At 45.3% G+C, this 21,635-nt stretch overlaps 1 protein-coding gene across 1 annotated transcript in view; it reads right to left on the reverse strand.

The window, feature by feature from the left end:
* Nucleotides 1-15,723: 15,723 nt before the first annotated feature.
* Nucleotides 15,724-21,635, reverse strand: part of CDS2 (CDP-diacylglycerol synthase 2) — a 41,480-nt gene continuing 35,568 nt past the window's right edge. The window contains exons 10-13 of the mRNA XM_006921616.3: nucleotides 20,670-20,822; nucleotides 19,098-19,217; nucleotides 18,560-18,663; nucleotides 15,724-18,297 (exon numbers count right to left, since the gene is read on the reverse strand). Of these exons, the coding sequence (XP_006921678.1) occupies nucleotides 18,168-18,297; nucleotides 18,560-18,663; nucleotides 19,098-19,217; nucleotides 20,670-20,822 (507 nt within the window). The 3' untranslated portion in view covers nucleotides 15,724-18,167. The remainder of the gene's footprint in view (nucleotides 18,298-18,559; nucleotides 18,664-19,097; nucleotides 19,218-20,669; nucleotides 20,823-21,635) is intronic.

The raw sequence follows: 21,635 nt of genomic DNA on the forward strand, positions 1-21,635 counted from the left end.
GGGACGCAATGACATACGGCAGATATAAACCATTTTTTTTTTCTAAACTTACTTTTCCTACTTAGTGCTTCCATTAACTCATATGGCAACTTTGTGCAAATTAGGAAAAGATGCATTCTCTAGACTGGATGAAGACTCCTTGAGTCTAGATGTATTTGGACTAGGCATAACTCTTTGCTAGATGTAGGACTAGGTAAGTGGACCTGTTTTGCATTTTGGCCCCCACTACACATCATCTTTGTGTAATATGCAATCGGCACCATAGTATCTGGCAGGCTGAGCTCACATGAGCCAGGCATCACTAAATTAAAGCCAGCCAACTATCTCCATATCCTAGGCATAAATTCCTGGACAAAAATCTGCCATTCTCAGCACATATTTTCTGTAGGAGTTGCATGGGCTAGGTACAAGCTGGCTGTTTAAAAGAAAAGAATAGTTAAATGAAATATTGGGAATTAGTAAAATATTTTAGAGGTGGAACTATTTGCTATTGTTCAGAAGTTGTTGCCAGGCTCTCAGACTATGAAGCTGCCACAGGCAACAATGGCATCTTCTGTGTCATGCTCAGAAAGAACACCCGCATGCCCTCCTAGTCATTGCCTCAGATCCAGGTGTCCCTCTCTTCCCTAAAAGCTGTTGTAGCAGATGACGTCAGTGCCCCACCCATACCCACCTTGGCCCTCACCATTCCCTTGTAGCAATGACTTTCTGTAGTTTGCCACTCATTGCCTGAGAGCTACCTCTGGCTACAGAAATGTTCTCAGCCCACTGGTGCAATGGGTAGGATATGCTGGAGGATTTCATGCCCCCAGAAGCTCTCCTCAACCAGTGAAAGCAGATTGGAGAAAATTCCTCACCTCTTGGTGGTGACAAATCTTTAAAGTTTCCCAAGTTTCTGCAGGGCTATTAAGCTCCAGTTGCCCCCATCCTGCTCGTTAGTACATACTTCTCTTGTCTAACCTCTTCATACCACTGCAAGTTTGTCCTGAACTCCTTATGTCAGGGTCTGCTTCTCAAGAAGCCCAACCTAAAGCAGCAGCACAGCATAGCCAATGCAGTTAGCATTAATATATTGGCTAGGTAGAAAGCCAGAAGAGAGAAAGAGCAATTAAGGGGATTGTTTTATAAACTATATAAATGTCCCAGCAAAGTACTATATACTTGAAACTAATAAAAATTTTTTTGAAAAAGAACTAATTAAGTTGATTCTTCTTTTAAGTCTTCAAGTCTAGTTCTTCAGCCTCCAGACCAGACAGGAAGTAATTTTCCCAGAGGAATTTAACATATGCAAATGACATTCAAATCGATCCCCCTCAGTGGGCAGACTAAGAACTACTGTTATTTCTGCAAACCTAATTATGCCAACGCCCACCAAATGTGAGAAAAAGAGAGACTGTCAAAACAAAGATAACAGAAACAAATGCAGCGAAGCAATCAGCCCAGGACAGATGAATAAGCCCAGGACAGATGAATAAGACTTTACTATGAGAAGTCCTGATTTTCAAAATGGGCAGAGGGAAACGGAGAGATGTTTCAGACGTTTCCCCTCTGAAACACCCAGCTATGTTCCCACTCCCCTGAATCTCTCCACATCTCCATCACCTCTGTCCTATACTAAGTAGTGAGATTCTCACAAGGAAACAGTGGCACCCTATCCAACTATTGGGCAAGGCTCACATCTAAGACTCGCTCTTTATTTCTTTCTCTCACCACCCTGTCAACTCATATCAGCAAGCTTCATCGGTCCTTCTTCTAAAATATCTCCCATGCCTCTCCCTTCCCACCTCAACCACCCTGGTCCAAGCCACCATCAGCTTCTCCATGCGGATTATTGCAGTAGCCTCTTATCTGGCCTTGCCTGCTCCTGGGGTCAGTTTTGGTAGTTTGTGTCTTTCTAGGAATTTGTTCATTTCATTAGTTTAACTTGCTAGCACACAGTTATTTATAATTTTCTCTTACAGTCCTTATTTCTGTAAGATGGATAGTAATATCCCCTCTTTTATTCCTGGTCATAGTAACTTGAGTCTTCTCTTCTTTTTCTTGGTCAGTCTAAAAGTTTGTCGATTTTGTTGACCTTTTCAAAGAACCAAACTTTTGGGTTTATTGGTTTTCTCCATTGTTCTTCTATTCTCTTTTTCATTAATTTCTTCCCTAATCTTCATTTTTTCTTCCTTTTGTTTATTTTAACTTTAGTTTGCTATTTCTTTTTCTAGTATCTTAAGGTGGGATTCTTTTTTAATGTAGGCATTTACAGCAATAAATTGACCTCTAAGCACTGCTTAGCTTCATCTCATACATTGTGGTATGTCATGTTTTAATTTTCATTCATCTCAAAGCATTTTCTAATTTCCCCTGTGATTTCTTCTCTGATCCATTCGTTATTTAGGAGTGTGTTGTTTGATTTCCTCATATTTGCGAATTTCCCAAATTTCTTTGTCATATTTTGGTTGGAAAATATACTTTGTATTATTTCAATCCTTTCAAATTTATTGAGGCTTGTCGTATGCCTAGTATGCTGTTTGTCTTGCAGTGTGTTCCATGTGTGCTTGAAAAGAATGTGCCTTCTGCTACCGCTGTCAAGTCTGGTTGGTTTGAGGGTTGTTCAGGTCTTCCATTTCCTTGTCGATCTTCTACCTAGTTGTTATATCCATTAGTCAAATGAGAATATTGAAGTCTCCAATTATTATTATTCAATTCTATCTTTCTCCCTTCAATTCTGAAGGTTTTTGCTTCGTGTATTTTTAGGCTCTATTGTTAGGTGAATATATATTATTATTATTATACCTTCCTGATGCATTAACTCTTTTATCATTATAAAATGGTCCTCTCTACCTAACATGTTTTTTGAAAGTCTGTTTTGCGTGGTATTAGTATCACCACTCTAACTTTCTGATAGCTGCTATTTGCATGATACAAGTATAACCTCATTTTATTGCACTTCACTTTTTTGTGCTTCACACACATTGCATTTTTTACAAATTGAAGGCAAGACCCTCCACCAGCAAAAATATTAGGCCTCGCTTGATTGCAATACTTACTTTATTCTGGTGGTCTGGGACTGAAACTGCAATATCTCCAAGGTATGCCTGAATATCTTCCCTTTTTTTTTTTTACTTTCAACCTAGTTGTATCTTTGAATCTAAAGTCTGTCTCCTACGGTCAGCATACTGTGGGATCATGATTTTTTATCCAGTCTGACTAAAAAGTCTGCTGCCTTTTTCATTCAGTTTTCTAATCCTTCCACATTTAATGCTATCATTGATATAGATAGATTTCCGTTTGCCATTTGACTTTGTTTTCTATGTGTCTTATGTCTGTTTGGTCTTCAGTTGCTCCTTTACTGCTTTCTTTTACGTTACGTAAATATTGTCTAACGTAACATCATAATCTCTTTAATGATTTTTTTTCATTGTACTTTAGAGTTATTTTCTTAGCAGTTCCTCTAGGATGTACAATGAACATCTTACCTTGTCAGAGGTACTCACTCTTTAGCACACCATGTATTGGGTTTCTTTCCTTCTCTGTCTCAAACTTTCGTATCCTCTTTTAGCTTTCAAGGACCATTTCCCAAAAAACTGCACACACTGAAATCCCCTTAGAATCTAAGGGGTACTCAATCTAAGGTGAAAGGTTAAGCTCGGGCAAGGTTAATGCCACCTCTCGCCCTCCTGAGAACTAATGGGAAAGAAGGAGGAGGTAAAGAAGAAAGTTAGGAGTTTCTAATTTCCCCACTCCAGGCAGGACACCACACGTACTGAACCCATAGAAATGTTCAGACAGCCTGAACATCCCTGAAGAAACTAAGCCCTTCCATTTCTCGTCATGGGAAGACTGGTGTGTCTCAGCAGGTGCAGTGTGGACAGGTGTGTCTTCTGTGCCTTAGGCCACTGCAAAAAGGTAACCATTGTGTTTTCTCTATTTGAGACCAGCCAGCTATAGCCCTAACCCTTTTGGAGAAGCTGGGCATTGAAGGGGTGCTGCCCTGAGGCATAAGGAGCCACCATCAATCCTTTTTAAATACATAGCTAAAAAAATGAATCACACTCTGATTTAGAAACATGGCATCAGCACTCTGCCACCTTATAAGTGGCATCAGTCGGATTTTTATTTAAGGCCTCAGGCTCCAGATAATTTTGGAGACAGTTTGATAACAAAGTAAGAGTTATTGCCAAGTGGCACTTGATCGAGGGGCTAGAACCTATGAAAAGGATAACCTTAAGATCCTTGACAATACACTTACCATGTTACTAAACCTTTGCGAATCTCAATTTTACAATCTATGAAACAGGTAGAATAAAATTTAGTTCATAGAGATGTTATGAGGGATTAAAGGAAATGGTGCAAATAAAGGGTCAGGCACAATACTTTGTCCACAGGAAGTTTTCATAAACGTCATTGATCATTAGCTACTAATAATCCTTCCCACGGTGCCATAATGACCCACTTTAAATGCCTCTCTTACTAACGAGAGCAAGGGGTGATTTATTTGTCTTTGCATTTTTTTTCTTTTTTCTTCTTTCTTTTTGGTGACTAATGAAAGAATAACCCCAGGCCACTGAGTTTTTTCTAACTCCCTTGAATTCTTAAGACCCAAGGCCAAGGGTATAAAGAAAGGGAAGAGACACGAGAGGAGGGGTAGAGAGGGGAGGGAAAGAAAGAGAAGGAACCATCCCCAGCTTGTGAATGATTAGGCTGAAGCTCTGTACAGCAACTTTTCCATTTCCCTAAATACCTCTGGCTATGTTTTCAGGTGCTACCACTCTGGTCCCCACAGGACCCCAAAAGAATCTTAATCATCACCAACTGACAATTTCACAGTCTCAGCACTTTGGCAACAGAATTCATCTGTCAGTGATGCAAAAGAGACCCGTTTTCCTTTCTCCCATCCCATTGTCATTCTTCAACCAACAAACCACCTCTCCAAATAGAGGCCGATTTGTCAAGGCAAAGGAGAAATACCAGTCATTCATCAGGGAGACAGGCAAGATAACAGCCAGGATGATTAAGAGAGGTAGCCCACCCCCCAGGGAGAGCCTGACAGGCAGCTTGGAAAGAGAAAAAGAGAAGAAAGGAGAGGAGAGGAGAGGAGAGGAGAGGAGGGGAGGGAAGGAGAGGAAAAGAAAATAAGGAAGAAAAGAAGGAAGGAAGGGAGGGAGGGAGGGAGGGAAAAAATATAAGTGGGAAATCTATGACAGGTAGAGAGCCATCAGTCAATGAAAGGGAGAAAGGGAGAAAGGAAAAACAGTAGACAGGCTTAATAGTAAAATTCATTAGGACTAGAACCAGGTTTTGCTATCATTATAAGCCTCAAGGTGCCTGACACAGTAACCTTTTACTTTAATTGGTCAATTTTTCTCATTTATACTTAACCCCTTTGTGTCCCGTTCAAGTCATGAAGGTTGTCTCCTAAGTTTTTTCAAAAGCTTTACTGTTTTACCTTTCACATTCAGACCTACCATCCATCCGCATTGGGGTTTTTTTTCTTGGTACAATGTGTAGTAGGTTATTTACACTGATAGCCAATTGATGCAGCACATTTATTAGAAAGACCACACTTGCCTCACTGCACCATCACCTTTGTCATAAATCAGGTGACCATATATGGCAGATCTGTTTTTCTGCTCTTAAGTTTTTCACTTCATTTACAAGTTTTAAAATTACTTCCTAGGTTGCTAGTTGGTTCGTCTTTATGCAGCTAGTGTTTAATACCAATGGTACGGTTTATTTAGAAAAGGCAGAATAAATGCTTGATTCTTTCTCTTTACTAGTTTAAGAAATAGATTTCATTTACTAGCATCCTCCAGAGGGGAGCAGTTGTTTTTAAAGTATCATTATACATTCATGTTTTTAAATATAATTGATATGCTACAATTAACTTCAATTTTTGTTCTTACCAATGTTCAAAATGTCCCATCTCGGGGAGCCTCTAGTTGGCGCCGAGGCATTTTGATATGACCCAACTGTTTTTTATAGCTCCCTTGCTCTCTGGTATGTTTGCAGCAATAGATAACGGACAAGTAGAGAGCCATCAGTCAGTGAAAATTCCACAAGGTTGACTGGTGGCTACAAAGAGTTCAGTGTGAACAGCCACTTGTGTACAACAGATATGTCCAAGGCAGGCAGGGCCAGAGCCACGATTAACTCCCCAGTCCCAATAGGACCATCTCAGGGGTGATGTGAAAAGGCCAAATACACAGATCAGGAAGAAAAAGGGGACCGGGGGAACATCTGAAATAATAGCTAATATTTATGAAATTTACTATGTGTCAGAAGCTAGTCTAAGATGTTTATGAGTACGAACTCATTTAATCCTTAGTTCGCGAGCTGGACACTATTATTATCCACACTGTACAGATGAAATAACTGAAGCCCAGAAAGGTTACTACTTGCCCAAGCCACAGGGTCACACGGCCAGTAAACGATAGAGTCAGGAATGGAACTCAGGTGCTCTCCTAGTCAAAACAGAAAAGACAAACCATTCCTCCTTCTTGGATTTGTTAAGCGTGGCTATAAAGAGGGGTTCCAGGGAATCTGAACAATGCCATCAAATGCTCAGCCAGAATTCCAGTGTGCATTTTATTTCCAACTGGCCTTGGGGTGCCCATGGTCAGTCAATTCAACCCAGCTATAACTTCCGTTCCCCTCCTTTCCTCCCCAAGGGTGCTTCCTTCTTTGTTCTCCAGCTTCAAGGTCCAGCCCTGGCTCTTCACTGGAGTGTTGGTGTCAGCTCCTTCCGCTGCGTTCCCCAGAAGTTCACTTCTTAGACCAAGGTAGTAATAACACGAATAAAAGTTTCTAATGGATAATTAGTAGGTGCTAGGTGCTGGACAAGTGCTTTGCATATTTTCCCAATTATCTCCATTTTATAGAAGAGGAGGCTGAGTGGTTGAGTATTTCGTTCAGGGTCACAAGGCGAGTGAGTACTGGGCTGGGATTCCACCCAGATGCAACGCACTCCAGAGCCCTGCACCTCACTTGTGACTCACTGCTGCTCTCTGCTGGCCATGTGATAGCACTGCCCCACTGCGCGGCGCGGCGCGCCACAGTTTTTACCTTGGCCTCCAGCTTGCTTATGCCTGCTGAGTGATTCCTTCTGATGAGGGGTGGAAAAGAAGGGGTGGAGGGGTGGTAGGAGGAGTTCGGGTCTCAAAGCCACCGCAGAGCCCTTCAAATCGCACTGGCCAAAACAATATGTTATTTTGTTATAAAAAATACTACTGGGATAACTGGTAACATTTGAATAAGGTTACCTTATAGTAAAGGGGCATCATGTCTACAACTTTCAAACAATTCAGGAAAAAGTGTATGTGAGTGTGTGTGCGCTCGTGCGTGTGTGCGCTCAGAGAAAGATAATAATTAAGCAAATGTAGTAAAATGTTGACATTTGGGAAATTTGGGTGAAGTATGTAGGGAATTCTTCATACTATAACTTTTCTAAAAGCCTAAAATTATTTCAAATAAAAAAGGTAAATAATTGCAGCTCATGAAGCCACCCACCACGGTTGTCCTGGGATTTTCTCTAGAAAATGATGGAGTCCATAAGAAACTGCAAATTTATTCTCCACAGAGCCCCCTCCTTGGCTCCATATCATGACGACAATCACAACAGCCCTGGTAGGTAGGGAGTATAGCAACCCTTGAGACAAAAGAAGGGCAGTAGCTACTAGGGGTCTTCAGTTCCCATAGGACCCCATGTGCACCCCCAGCAATGCACACAAGTATTCACAACTACAGGCAATGATAGGGGACCTCTGAAAGGGTAAACTTGTGTGTGTCCACATGTCAGCACAGTGAAGGGGCTGGAAGGCATTTCTTGTAAGGAAGAGTGAAGACTAAGATGGGGAGCTTGGGAAGAGAAGGCTGGGAAGCGACGGGAGGAGGTAGCTGGGGCCACATCAGAAACATTACATCCTCCAGGCAAAGAGGAACAGACTCAGCCTGAGAAGCAAGACAGATGAGCACTGGGTGGAGGTTCCGGGAAGCACACGTCATTCTACACTGTGGCTTCTAGTGTAGAACATCATTCCAATGATTATACCAGAAGGCTCACTCAAGGCTCCCCTTCCCCCCACCTCTGACACCCTGGCGGAAGGCAGGGCCCATTTGTGGTGGTGGGGGGTGTCTGAGAGGGGATGGACTCACTGGAGGGAGTTTCAACCACTGGTTCTCAACCTCGGCTGCCCACTGGAATCGCTGGGGAATTTTTTAACACACTGATGATGCCTGAGTCCCACCCCCAGAGACTCATATTATTGGTCTCAGGTGCTGCTTGGGCATTGGGATTTTTTTTTTTTAAGTTCCTCAGGTGATTCTAACGTTCAGCCAGACTCATTGGCTTGTTGGACATGTTTTGACCTTAAAAATGTGCTGAGGTTCCTTGTTAAAACTGAGATGAAACATTCAGGAAAGTGGCCATATGATTTTACTCCATTTGAGAGCTCCCTGGGTTTTGGTTGATTTAAGATCTGGCAACGTCCTTTGGTAAATACAGAGAGGTGATGGTTTTCCATTTAGTGTGTCACGGTCAGGCCATCGGTCCATTCTCTGGGGCTTTCCACCCCAACTGCCTGTCTTCTGAATAACCAAATACAGAAGTCACTCATGCTTTGTTTCCCTCCTCCACCTCCCCCCAAGAGACCAAAATGGTAATGGTGTCCTTCCTCTTAGAGGAAAAGGGCTCGGCTATGGACCTTAACTCTTCTCCGTCAGTGACCTCATCCAGTCTCTTGGCTTTGGGTGCAGAATAATACCACCCCGACCTCCTCCTGGACTGGACATCCCCACATGGATACCTCACAGGCATGTCAGACCTACTGTGTCCAAAGCCGAATTCCTGATCTTCCCTTTCTGTTCTACCTCCCACTCCAATCTGTCCTCCCACAGCCCTTTTCAGCTCAGAAAAATGGCAATGCCATTCTTCCGGTTGCCCAGGACAGCAACATTACGGCTTTCCTTGAGTCTTCTCTCTCACGCCATATAGAATCCTTCAGCAAATTATGACAATCTGACCATTTCTCACTGCACCACCCGAGCTGGGCCACCATCCTCTCTTGCCTGGATTATTGCTGTTGCCCCTTCCCTGTCTCCCTTAGCACAGCAGAGTGACTCTTAGAAAACAATCATATCAAGTCCCTCCTTGGCTCTCAACTCTCCAACAGCTTCACATTTTGCTCAGAGTGAAAGCCAACGGCCTTGGCCCTGCATAATTGCCCACTCTCTCCTGGACCTCATTTCCCTCCACTGCCCCTCCTCACTTACCTGCCTCATCCACCACAGTACTTTCTCAGACACTGGTGTCTTCACACTTGCTCTGGGCCTGCCTGGAAGTCCCTTCCCCACATCCCTCAGGCGTGTGTCCATTTCCCCAAACACCGCCTTGGCAGCAAGGCCTGACCGCCCTATTTAAAATTGCAACCTCTCCCCAGCAGCACTTCCCGTTCCCCTCTCCTGGCTCTTTCCTCCATCTAACACCCTTCTCATGTGTTTGCCACCCTCCCCTAAAATGAGCTCCATGAGGACAGGGACTGTGTTGGCTCTATTCGTTGCTGCATTTCCAGTGTCCAGATAGGGACGAGCACAGAACAGGAACTCCGTAAGTGTTTGCTAAACGCATGGGGATTGTCAAGAATCTGAGGTGGACAGTCACGAGATGCAGATGGCTGTGCAGGTGCCCAGGGAGGTGGGTCCTGATGTCACTGACTGGGGCCTCCTCAGAATGAGCAGAGAGAGCTCATAGGCTTAGACAAGAACCTTCAGCAAATGAACTGGGCACCAGGGCCTCTACCACTTCCCCAGCGCCACACAAGCCCCTGGCTCCTGGTACAACAAGAGAGCAGGCAGCCATGGAAAAGTGTCGGGTTTCTCATCAGCCTTGGAAACCAGTGGCCTGGAGTCAGACTTTGTTGGATTAAGGAAAAGTGAATAAACGCAGTGTTTTTTGCACCTTGAGTTTTGGGAAGCAATTCATTCTCCAAGTCCTCCTCACTGTGAGAGAAAGGCAGAGGCCCCTGTCCAAAAGCCAAACAGTCCAGAGGGCCCATTGGCCTCAGGCATTAGCCCAGGGGGGAGGGGGGAGGGGGGAGCCTGGCCCTCTCACTCCCAGGACTTCAGTTTACAATCCCTTATTATTTTTTATGCCTACAGCACCTGGTCTTCCTAGGTGGTCTCCCATCCAAATAGTAACCAGGCCCGACCCTGCTTAGCTTCTGAGATCAGACATTGGGCTTGTTCAGGGTAGCATGGCCATAGACACTCCCAGGACTTCAGATTCCAGGCATCTTCCACCTTCCCACGAGGGCCCCCAGTCTCACTAGGAAAGCAAGAGTCCTGGGGTGGAGAGCACCGGTGGCCTCCTGGGGCAGGTGCTATCGGCAGTGGGACTGCAGGTGAGCAGGAGTTAGGCAGGCTGAGGGGAGCCAGGGGAAGGGAGAGGAAAAGGAAATTGGGCGGAGGAAGCAGCCGGGAGAGCAGAGCACCTGGACCAAAGGGACAAGCACCAGTGTGGCTGTGAGGGCAGGCCCTAAGTGTGGGGGACGGCCTGGGGAACCTCATTAACACAGCAGAACTTTGACCTAAGGCCATGGGAAGTCACCTAGCAGAGAAAGCTCACCCCAGCCACAGTGTACAGAGTGGATTAGTAGAGGTGGCCAAGCTGGCAATCAGGATAAAGGTGGAAGGGGCAGGCCTTGGTTGCTAATGAGCTCCCACCTAGTATCAGAATTGGGGTGGGGGGTGGGGATAAAGAACACTGGCTGGGGCAGGTGGAAGGAAGAGACCCGGGTTTGGGTTCAGTCTTACAAAGTCCACATGAAGAGGCCTTACAGGCCCGTGCAGGTTGAGGACATGGACCTGAAATCGTGGAGTTGAGTGTGGCAATCGGAGCTGAGAGTGGGTGAGAACACCCAGGATAGTTCGGTGCGGGGAGAGCCTCAGGGAGAATGCCACCACCTAAGGGCTGGCAGGGCTGGAGAAGAGACGCCCAGAAAGGCAGCTGAGGAGCAACAGCCAAGGAACCAGGAGGGAACCCCGGAAAGCAGGCTGCCGAGGCCAAGGGCAGAGGGTGTCTCTAACGGTCGGCAGCATCCTGCGAAGTGACACTGGTTCCACACAACCAACCCGCCGTCCCACAAGTCAGCACTCCCCACCATCAGGAAGCACGCAGGATCTAGAATTTAACAGATGTTTATTTGTATAATAGGAACATTCAGGTATATAAATAAGGTAAATACTTTCCCATGTATAGTACATCATGTTCTGACACTGGTGAAAAAGAATCTACATTGTATTGTTCAACACTGACGAGAAGACCCAAAGCACGGTCAGCTGTGGCACAAACACACGGATCTAGCGAAACGCCGAGTCAGGTAAAGGGTGTAGTGGCTAGAAAATATTCCCAGCTCCCTTTCTAGTCTGGAGCAAACCCAGGCCATGAACCTAATGGAGGTGAGAAATAGGAGTTCCAGCAGTTAAGAGCAGAGACAAGCTGCGTGGAAGCCATCAGCAAACATCATCTTGCTTGGGACCAGATCACTAGGCTAATCCTAGCTACACCCTCCAGCACCACATCCAGGCGAGGCCCTGCCCGAGGCCTGGGAGATCACTGCAGGGGCCTGGCAGCCAATGGGAGACACTGGCAGCGAGGTCCTGTGCCCGCTGGGAGCCTTTTTCTCTACAGATAAAAAGGCCCATTAGATCCAACAATGAGGGAGGAAGTGCCAGGCCTGGCAAACATGAGTCCAGAAGGACAAGAGGACAAGCCTAGGATCAGTCTGTCACAGCAGCTCCTTACTAAACACCCCTATGACCATGTTCTCATTCCTGCCATAATCGTAACTTAACTGAAGGGGAGAGGCCAGTAAACCCTATGGGCCTCTGGGTCTGGTCCTCGCTTCCCACTAACACCCAAGAAACAGTCCACAGTCAAGCCGGTAGTTCTACGGTTCCCTCCATTGCCTTGAGAATGTTATGGGTCCTTTTTGTCAACACCATTCCTTCCCAGTGAAGAACACTCCACCTCACACGTACCCTCCCGACTCCATTTCCACCTGAAAAACTATAAAAATATTTCACTCAATCCAGTGCCCGCTCTCCCTTCGTTCATGAATCACCCACGTGATCCCTTGCTAACCTAGAATCCAACAGAAACACCCCACATTATCTACCTGCAGTGGTCACCTGCTTCTATCCTGTTAATATTTTGAAGCATGACATAATGAAACACAAGGCCCTGGCTTGTTACATTGTATGGGTGTGGGCAGAGCTTTCAGGCTTTCTGTGTTTATCACAATCTTTTCCCCACTCTTCTTGGCCCGAGATGTCCACTCTTACAGGACAATGCTGCAGGTTCTAAGCTGTGTACACAGAGCACAGCCTTTGGCCACAGGGGAAAATGGAGTCCAGAGTGAGTCACAGATAGACCTTCGCTGCCCGCGGAGCTGAAGAACCACTGGGCAAGAGGAAAAGGCCCTTGGCCACAGGGGAAAATGGAGTCCAGAGCGAGTCACAGATAGACCTTCGCTGCCCGATAGATAGACGGAGCTGAAGAACCACTGGGCAAGAGGAAAAGGCCTCCCTCCCCATGGAAGGTCCAGACGAGGGGCAGCAGGAAGTGGGCAAGGCCTCAGGCAAACTGTTGCCACTCAGTACGGAGAACTCTGGAATATCCTCATGTCCCTTCCTTGTATCAGGCTGGCCTTCTAAATGGCTGCGAAGCAACCAGACGCTGTAGGTGGGGGTTCAGGTTGGACTGCTCCTCTCAGAAAGGCAGTGTGGCTGCTCTTCAGCCCTTGAACACCCAGGCTGTGTGCAGGGCGGGTGGCGGTGCAGTGGCCGGAAGCCAGTCCCTGGCACTACACCAACTTGGGTTCGGATTCTAGCTGAGTACAACAGAAATAATTACCACTTACTGAGCGCTGTATGCCAGGAACTGTGCTAAATGCTTGTGTGCATTATCTCATAAAATCCTCACAATCCCACAAGAGGTTCTGTTATCAGACCCAATTGGGTCACAGTTGCACTTTGTAACCTGCCCAGACCTAGCCTGACATCCATCTTCTTAACCACTGCACTCCGTCTGCCATGGTGCCTCTGTCCTCATGTATAAAATAGGGATGATAATACTCAATCAAAGGTTGTTTTTGGATTAAAAGGGATAATATATGTAAACCCATAGCACTATGCCTGGCACATATTAAACACTATTACTATTATTGCACTTATTACTAATAAATACACTGCTGATAACTTATTGGCTCAAGAATACAAAGAAAAGGAGCCTCGGCAGACAGGCATTTGGTGGAGGAGGGTAGGAGAGGGGACAGGGTTTCCGAACAGCCAGAGGACTTGAAACCCACTGGCTCTAAAATCTTAGATGTCACACATTCTGCTCCAGATTCTCAGAAATCATCCACATTCTAAAAACCCTAACACTTTAGCATCTAAAGTATACCTCCCAAACTGCCCTCACAGCTAAGATCTCTTTGCCTTTGAAAATATGATCCACATACAAACGGGTAAAAGACTTAATTAAGAGGCAGCTCCAGGTAAGAGCAACAGCCTCTACACACCTGAGAACCCAGGTGAGCAAGGTCACTGGTGGTCAAAAGGGGATAGGGGGTGGGGAAGGGGGTGCATCAGTACAGGGAGGAACAGAAAGATGGGACCACTTCCAAACGATACAGGCAGTCAGCGTCTGGGACTCCATTGCTGAGAACGGGACCCACCTACTGTTGGAGATGTGGGCGAGCAGAGTCCAGGATCAAGAGGAAGTGAGCCTAGAAGAGGCCTTTAAATTAGGCCCTTTCATCACCACTTGGTCCAAATGCCAGCAGCCTCTGTCGGTCATGCCACAAGGCCCCCATCCAACAAGGGAAATCAAGTCAGGAAGTGGGAGCTGCTCCATCTCCTTAAAAATCAGAAGCTGGGAAACTGTGTGGAGTGTGATCAAGGGAAAAGTAAGTTTGCTTTGACCAAGAACAGAATAACAAGGCTCTGCCCAAGAATCAGCCCCTTTCTTGAGGGAGCTCATGGTTTGTTCCAGCTGCTGCAGCAGCACAGTGAGAGTCTGCCCATGGTTGACTGTCCCGTGATGTGTCCACAACAGTCACCTGGACATCCTCCTCTTAGCCTTTCCTCCCTGCCCTGACTTCGGAAGAACAGGAACCCTGAGTTCAAATGAAATCGCCCCTCTCCACTCAACCTTTTTCTCAGCGCATAATCACAAGCTGGGCACAGATGTGAGTTACTCCAAAAAAACAAAAAGCAATGGTACCTAAGATTTGGGTGACATAGGAAGAAGTCATTTCAGCAATGACGTATCACATTTGGTAATGAAAATCTACTCCCTAGGAAATTGATCTTGGGTAGGCTTCTTAGGGAACAGGCCACTGCAATGGTTTTCCAAGCAATGATGCTCTTTGCCCTGAGTCATTCGCATCCTCCACCCACCCAGCCATCCCTGTCAACATCAGGAATGCTTCAGAGCCTGCTGGGAAGTCGCTGGCAGTCTGAAAGTCTGAGCTCAAGGATCCAATCAAATCAGCCTCAGGCCAACTCAGCAACTAGCTGAGACTCAATTCACAGCATCTTCTTAGTCTCCCTTAAAATATATTTTTGGGTCTATGGCTATGCCACCCTGAACACGCCCGATCTTGGAAGCTAAGCAGGGTCAGACCTTGTTAGTACTTGGATGGGAGACCACCTAGGAAGACCGGATGCTGTAGGCATAAAAAATAAAAAATAAGGGATTGTAAGCTGACAAGTTCTTTGCAATCTGTGAGGTCAACCAAGGGTTGCCTCACCTAAAAAAATAAAAAATAAAAAAATAATAAAAAATAAAAATTTCTTGGTTGCAAGGTATGATGCTTGAGGCCTTTGTCTCCTGGGAGTGCGCTGTGAGTCAACTTACAGGACAAGAAGCCCAGAGGGAAAAGATAAATACCATAAAAATTATTTCAAAGTCCACCTGTATAAGGTTAAGTGACATTTCGCCCCTTCTGAGACACTAGTTTCAAATATATGTTATAGAATTATAATACAACAGTAAGAGTAAATACTATAGCTACTAAAATGCTCAGAATATGAAACAGGCAGAAAATAATAAACATAAATTAGGTCCAGGCTGCCTCAGAGAGTTTCACTTTCAGGAGTAAAACATAAGCGTGTACTTTTATGATGCTGAGCGTGATTAAGGGGGTAACATGCACACAGAAAGAGAAAAAGACTCAGGTGTCCTGTGAACAGTGACAAGTGGAACTCACCAGGGAGGACGCCCAGGCTCAGCCCTCTGCAAACACTCCCTGGTTTCTGTAATGCCTTTGTCCATCAGCTCCTTTATGTCACTAGTCATGAGCTAGCAGCAACTTAAGCTCCAACCCAGGTCAGGCCACCTAAGGCTTGAGGGAAAGAATGCTGCAAAATTTCAGGTACACTTACATCACTTTCACAAAGGCCAGTGGGACAGGGACGATCCAGTCCCTGCCCTGGTGGGCAGATAGCAAGATGGAGTTTTGACTTCACCACGTGACCCTGGGGAAACTCTCTCCCCTCAACTCCCTCACCAACAAGGTGCCCATGACTCTCACCCAAGGTACCTTAGAAGGCTGTTGTGAGAATGCATAGGGTTTAGATTGGAAAACAAAAATCTCTAAATCGAGTCTGCATACTATTTATAAATGCAAAAACAAGTAAGAAATACAAAGTCACACATGCAAGTGAGAAACTGAATTCACAACAAGGGAGGGCAAACAGTTTCAGCCACATTTTATTTCTCACACACACACACACACAAATGTATCTGAAGCAAGTTACGTCATTAGGATCTGCACAGGTATTTGTTAAAATAGTCTCTTAAATCTTACCTGAAAGGTGAAATATCTTCAATAAATGGGAGAAAGAAAAACATTGTGTGATACAGACACAAGGTGGCACTGCTCTCCTGACTACCCAACCAGGAAATTCCATAGTTCATCAGAAAGAATGTGGGGAAATTGGAAGAAAATTAAACCCAAGCTGACCCTCTGGCCTTCTTGCTGGCAGCTCTGGTGAGCACCCAGCTTCAGCTTCCCAGGACACCCAGATTCCCCATCAGTGACCACAAAGGAATGTGCCAGGTATTTTGATCCCAAAGGCAGCCCTATTCAAGAGTGGCTTTCTGCTGGTGGGCCCCAGCTGAGACTCCCTGCTCCAAAGGACCCCACCGTATGCCCCCAATGGGACGACACAAGACAAATGAGATGCCCTCTGTCTCTGGTTTGAGAAACCAAGTTCATTCTTCAAGGAGAAAACTAGATTTGTTATTCATCACTTCCACTGTTTAATTTGTTGCTGAAATACTGTCTCGTCTTCAGGACAAGCATTTAAAAAAGGACTGAGGGCATCTGTTTCTTGGGTGCCCAGTACCCACAGCAGCCTCTGGTGACATGAACTTGCTGAGCCAGAATCACCGAATACTGGAATCAGAAGAAGGCTCAGAAAACAAAGACCCAGAGAGTGATGCGCCCTGTCCAGGTTACACAGCCAGGATTGTAACCCCGTGCGAAAACACGTTTTGTTTTTAAGGGGGACTTGGACCTGAAAAAGAAAGGCCAAGTGCTCAAATGGAAGTAAAACTTCAGAAGAAAGAAGCTGCTTCAATGCTGCATGCACGTGGAAGGTCATGCAGTGACTGTGAGCTGAAGTGTCTACAGCAGTCTGCCCTGAGCTGGACGCTTCAGTGATCTGGACAGAGTGTGAGTTTTCAGGGCAGCAGGAAGGCTGATTTAAGCAGAAACAAAACAAACCAGCACCAGACCAAGGTGCTGGGGCAAAAGCCATTACACCCTCGCTTGGCAATGAGAACAGCTGTGGCACGGAATAACGGAGCACATTCGAGCCTCGAATTCTCTCTCCTGTACCCCCTTCCAAGGTCGACCTCACGCTTATAATTAGGAAGGGGAAAAAAGTAAATCACAGTTTGTGTGTTTAAAAAAAAAAAAAGGTCCCCCAGTAAAATACAAACTACATTTAACTGGTCACATTATATAGAAAGTGTGCATTTAATCTTCAGACTAGTCAAACCTCTAACTGGTTTGGGTTTTCCAGAGTTTTAAGCAAGACTCTGTGGTTTTAGTGAAGAAATAACGGTACAACTGAAATCACTATAAGAAATAAGTGATTTTTAAAACATACACAACACACGCTTGCCTTAAGAGTAATATAATACAACACAGCAGCTACATGGTGGTTGGTGAGGCAAAGGGTGCATGAACGAGAAGCCCTCTTTAGGCAGAGGGCTTTCCCTGCCTAACGGGAAAGCCCCCAAAAAGGATTCAGCAGCAACCCGTCTACAGCACAAACATGAATGCCATCACTCCCTGAAATGACACAGTTAGCTGGACCGCCCTAAGGAGGGGCCATCTGAGCCTAAACATGTGGGAAGAGGCTCGGTTACAGTACATTCTACTGCATACGCTTGAAATATTACAGTGTGGTTCTTTTCTAGACTATTATAAATAATTTTTCATGCTTTCTGAAGAAAATAAAAACTGAAAACTTCTTTCAGTCTGTGACGAAGTAAGATGAACCCATATCCTATAGCAGAGCACATGTTCCACAGGATTTCATGTGGACAGAATGCTTATCTGATCAATAAGCCTTTGTCCCTCCAGCCTGGAGCTCCAAGGCAGGGATTACAGCTCAGAAGATGGAAGCTCTCCAGTAGCAAAGATACTCAAGCCGTGCGCCTCTTCCCTGCCGGTGGGAAGGGGGAGTACAAAGACAGGTATGGGTGGCCCTGAACTGGTCGGACACAGATAACGGCCATTCTCTGATCGAGTCCAGAAACCGTTCAATTGATGGACCTAGAAGTGCCAAGCAGCCACTCCTGAGCTGGGCAACACTGTCTCTCAGGTTTTTTTAAAAATGTCTGCTTAAAAAACCCAAATGGTTTTACTCCCATGACTTCTTTCCAAATCACAGCTGTAGTTTCCTTGCAACCCAAATCGTAAGCACACAGACTATATGTACAGAATTTTTTTAAACCCACAGATAAAAAAGACTCTACCAAAAGAAAAGAAAACAAACTGAGTTGAAGCTTTGTCATTGTCTAAGTCACACTGGCTGGGCTTGCCTTGGAGCGCTGCCCCCTCGCTCAGTCCTGCTCTGGCTCTCCTGGCCCTGTGTGGCCCCTACTAGTTCTCTGTGACGTCTGTCAACATCCCCTTGTCGGTCAGGTGAGACTTGAGTGTGTTGAAGATGTGGAGCTGCTGGTCTGGCCGCAAAGTCATGAACTGCTGAATCAGCTTGCTCGGGTTCGGGCCCCTGGAAGAGAATGTGAAGAAACAGCACTGATGAAGGCCTAGCACCTTCTAGGGCCTGGTCATCCAAGTGGCTGCCCCCATCTATGGATGTTCTACTAACAGAGGCAGAGGGGCCTCAAGGGATCCATAAATAGTAATCCAAATGTGGAAAACCACATTTGTAATTGGGATGCTTTTCACTGAAACTGAGATGTAGCTAAAATTCTAGAATTTCACCATACTTAAAAATCTACCAACTTGGTTCAGATAGAAAAGCACCATACCTGATAAAACTGGCGATATACACATTGACAAAGGTGGCCATCAGATACTGGCAGTCGAAGCGATCCATGATGCCTCCGTGGCCGGGAATGGTATTGGCAAAGTCCTGTCAGAGGCAGAAGGGGCTGGTGAGCCTGGGCTCAGCCAAGATCGAGGCCTAGCCTATGGTCCCACCTCAACATCCAGCCACTGTTCTGCGTAGCTGAGGGAAACAGATTGTGAGCCATAAGCACTGACTCAAACGCTGAGGCTATAACAGGACATGATCTTATTCCACTACAAAATGTTTCTTTTAAAGAAAGACGTTAAGAGATTACTAACAAATAAACTGAAAATCCTACTACTGAATTTTAATGGAAACAATGTCTTTTTATTTAACCTACCAAAATTTCGTGCATGGCTGAAGAAGAGCACACGTTCATAGCCTAATATTTTGAAGGGGGTGGTGGCTGATGGTGGGGGGCAGGAGGAGGAAGGCAGAAGGGAGGTGAAGAGGGGCCTGCTGGCAGACAATGAGAGAAACAGAGAAGGTTTTCCTACTTTGATTTTAAAAGCTCGTTTGAATCCACTTGCGAAGAACCCTCCAAAGGGACCGATGAGCGAGGCAAAGGTGGAGAGGGCGACGCTGTGAATCTGGAAGGGGTACATCCGGACGATTTTCTGAGAAGAATAAATGAAGCGAAAGTCAAGATGCCTGTAGGCCCAGCCTTATTACATGTTAATATAAATAACTCTTTGCGCAACTAACTATATCCGCCCCTCCCTGGAAAAAAATATTAGTAAGAAGAATGATTTTTTAAAAAGTCTCTAATGTCTGTCTTAATAAAAGACATTAAGATATTCTGTATTCAGTCTCTTATAATCTGTTGTTTTGGTTGAAGTATATGAAGAAAAACCAGCCTTACACAAATATGTAGTTGAAAAAAAGGAAGAGTATTTTAGTACTTTTTTAGATAATTAGTCTTTGACATTATACCAGAATTTGATAAGTGGTAGTTCCTTAAAAATTTAGTGCAATGTGGAATCCTATCAATGAACTTTTTGTACTCTTAAAATTCATTGTTCTACCTTGCACTTTGAATGAATGATCTTTTACCCACAGATAACTATGTAACACCATGCATTAACCATTTAGAAAATACTGGTTCAATGAGTTACGTCAATCTTCCAAATATAGACACATTTCACTACACAATGTCAAAACATTACATATTAAAATCACCACGGATCTCATCAGAAAATCCGTTAAGTATGAGAAGCTGTCAAGCTCACAGTGGCAGCCACACACTTTCCAAAATTCTACTTTTCACTTGAAAGCCGTATTTTACCATTGGTAACAATTAGTTGTTTTCGTTGAACGACAGGCTTACTTCATTCATTTTCAAGAAAAATGTCTGCCACATATCCAAGTCTAAAACACTCGTTTGTCGGTTCATTTCAAGTAAAAACTACATTTCTATAAAAGAGCAACTAGTTCAGTTCATAAGTCAAGCATGTCCTTTAGACAAGCAAGTATCTCAGTATTTAGCAGAAGTGTTTTATGCGTACTTTCCATTTTGGTACTAAGAGTATTAGAAAGTTGTGTATTCAAGGCTCAAGATTTAATAAAATTAATAATTTTACAATTTCACCAAAGACACTCTTAAGAGGAACTAATTTTTTTTACTGCAAGGGTGTAGCATGAAGAAGCGAACGACTTAGTCCAGTTTGGTGCCACTGTCTTCACTCACACTAAGGGGCCAGCAGGTTTACCCGACCACTGCTCAGGCACCATCACAGCAAATGTCAACAAAATGAAAAAGGCAAATAATGTCATTGTATTATTATGGAAACAGCTGTGACCTCACAGACCCCCTGAAAGGATCTCAGGGTCCTCCAGGGATCCGCAGAGCACACTTTGAGAACCACTGGCCCTAGCGATTTGTGGTGGGAGGGAAGGTCTCCTCGTGCCTCATCCTGAACAGACTTAACAACTGTCCTTTATCCTTGGGCTTACAGCTTTGTGGGGAGAGGAAGGTAGCGTTCTGGAGGGAAGGCAATGGTGGAGAGGGGGCTCTGTCTTTGTGTCACTATCCCACTGAGGCTGGTTCACCCCATGGGAGTGGGACATACCCAGCCAATGGCCGACTGGATCACCTCGGGAATGCTGTACTCATGCAGGCGAAACAGGTCCGAGGGCTCACAGTCCACAGTGAAGCTGTTGGTGTCATTGTTGTACTCCACGGGGCACACAAAGCATCTGTACCCAGACATCACATAGGACAGCTGAGGATGAAGAATAGAGAGACAGGCAAAGGAGACAAGGTTTGCCACCCTACCTGAGCAACAGACACCTGGTTTGGCCATGTCCCTCACTGTACCTAGCACCCTCTAACTGCAAGCCACACAATAAATCAGAGATCTAGGTTTCACCACATGTGTATTTTACCTGAACTGGGCAGAGGAGGAGTTTCACAGCCCACTCAGGTCTCACACATACTTGCCCAAACACCCAGTTCCTGAATGAATCCAGGAAAGACCTGAGGAATGTGGGCAAAGGGCAAAGAACTATAAGAAGTTTCTCCCCACTTGAGGGAGCTACAGGCCATTTTTCTCAGGATCTCTTAACTTTGTGCTAACTGGAGGCAGGTGTGGGGGAATGCACAGTGAGTGAGGGGCAGGCAGCCAAGAGAAAGAAGGCTAAATAAAAGGTACTATGACAGGAAGTCATCAGTGAAGGGCAGCTAGATGACACTTCAAAGGGGAGACTGGCCTAGGGTTAGAAAAGGGAATGGTGCTCTGGAAAGGGCTGGAAGATCATCCACCTAAGGGCAGGGCACACACAGGAGAAAATCTGGGCTGGAGTGGCATATCTCACCTCACCCTTTACTCTCCAGAGCCAATCAAACTGACTTGGAAATATCAAATGCCTGGACAAGACCAACGCCTGCTGACTGTTGGCATGCCTCTCATGAAAGAAGGACAGGGTGTGCACGACCCCTGCTCCTTGACTGCCAAGACCCTGCTTGAAAACTGGCAGATGAAGGGCAGCTGGTTATGCCTGTGCAGTTATGGAGCATACCATGCTGGTGCCCCTCT

The sequence above is a fragment of the Pteropus alecto genome, unplaced genomic scaffold (genome assembly GCF_000325575.1).
Source record: "Pteropus alecto unplaced genomic scaffold, ASM32557v1 scaffold45, whole genome shotgun sequence".
Taxonomy (NCBI): domain Eukaryota; kingdom Metazoa; phylum Chordata; class Mammalia; order Chiroptera; family Pteropodidae; genus Pteropus; species Pteropus alecto.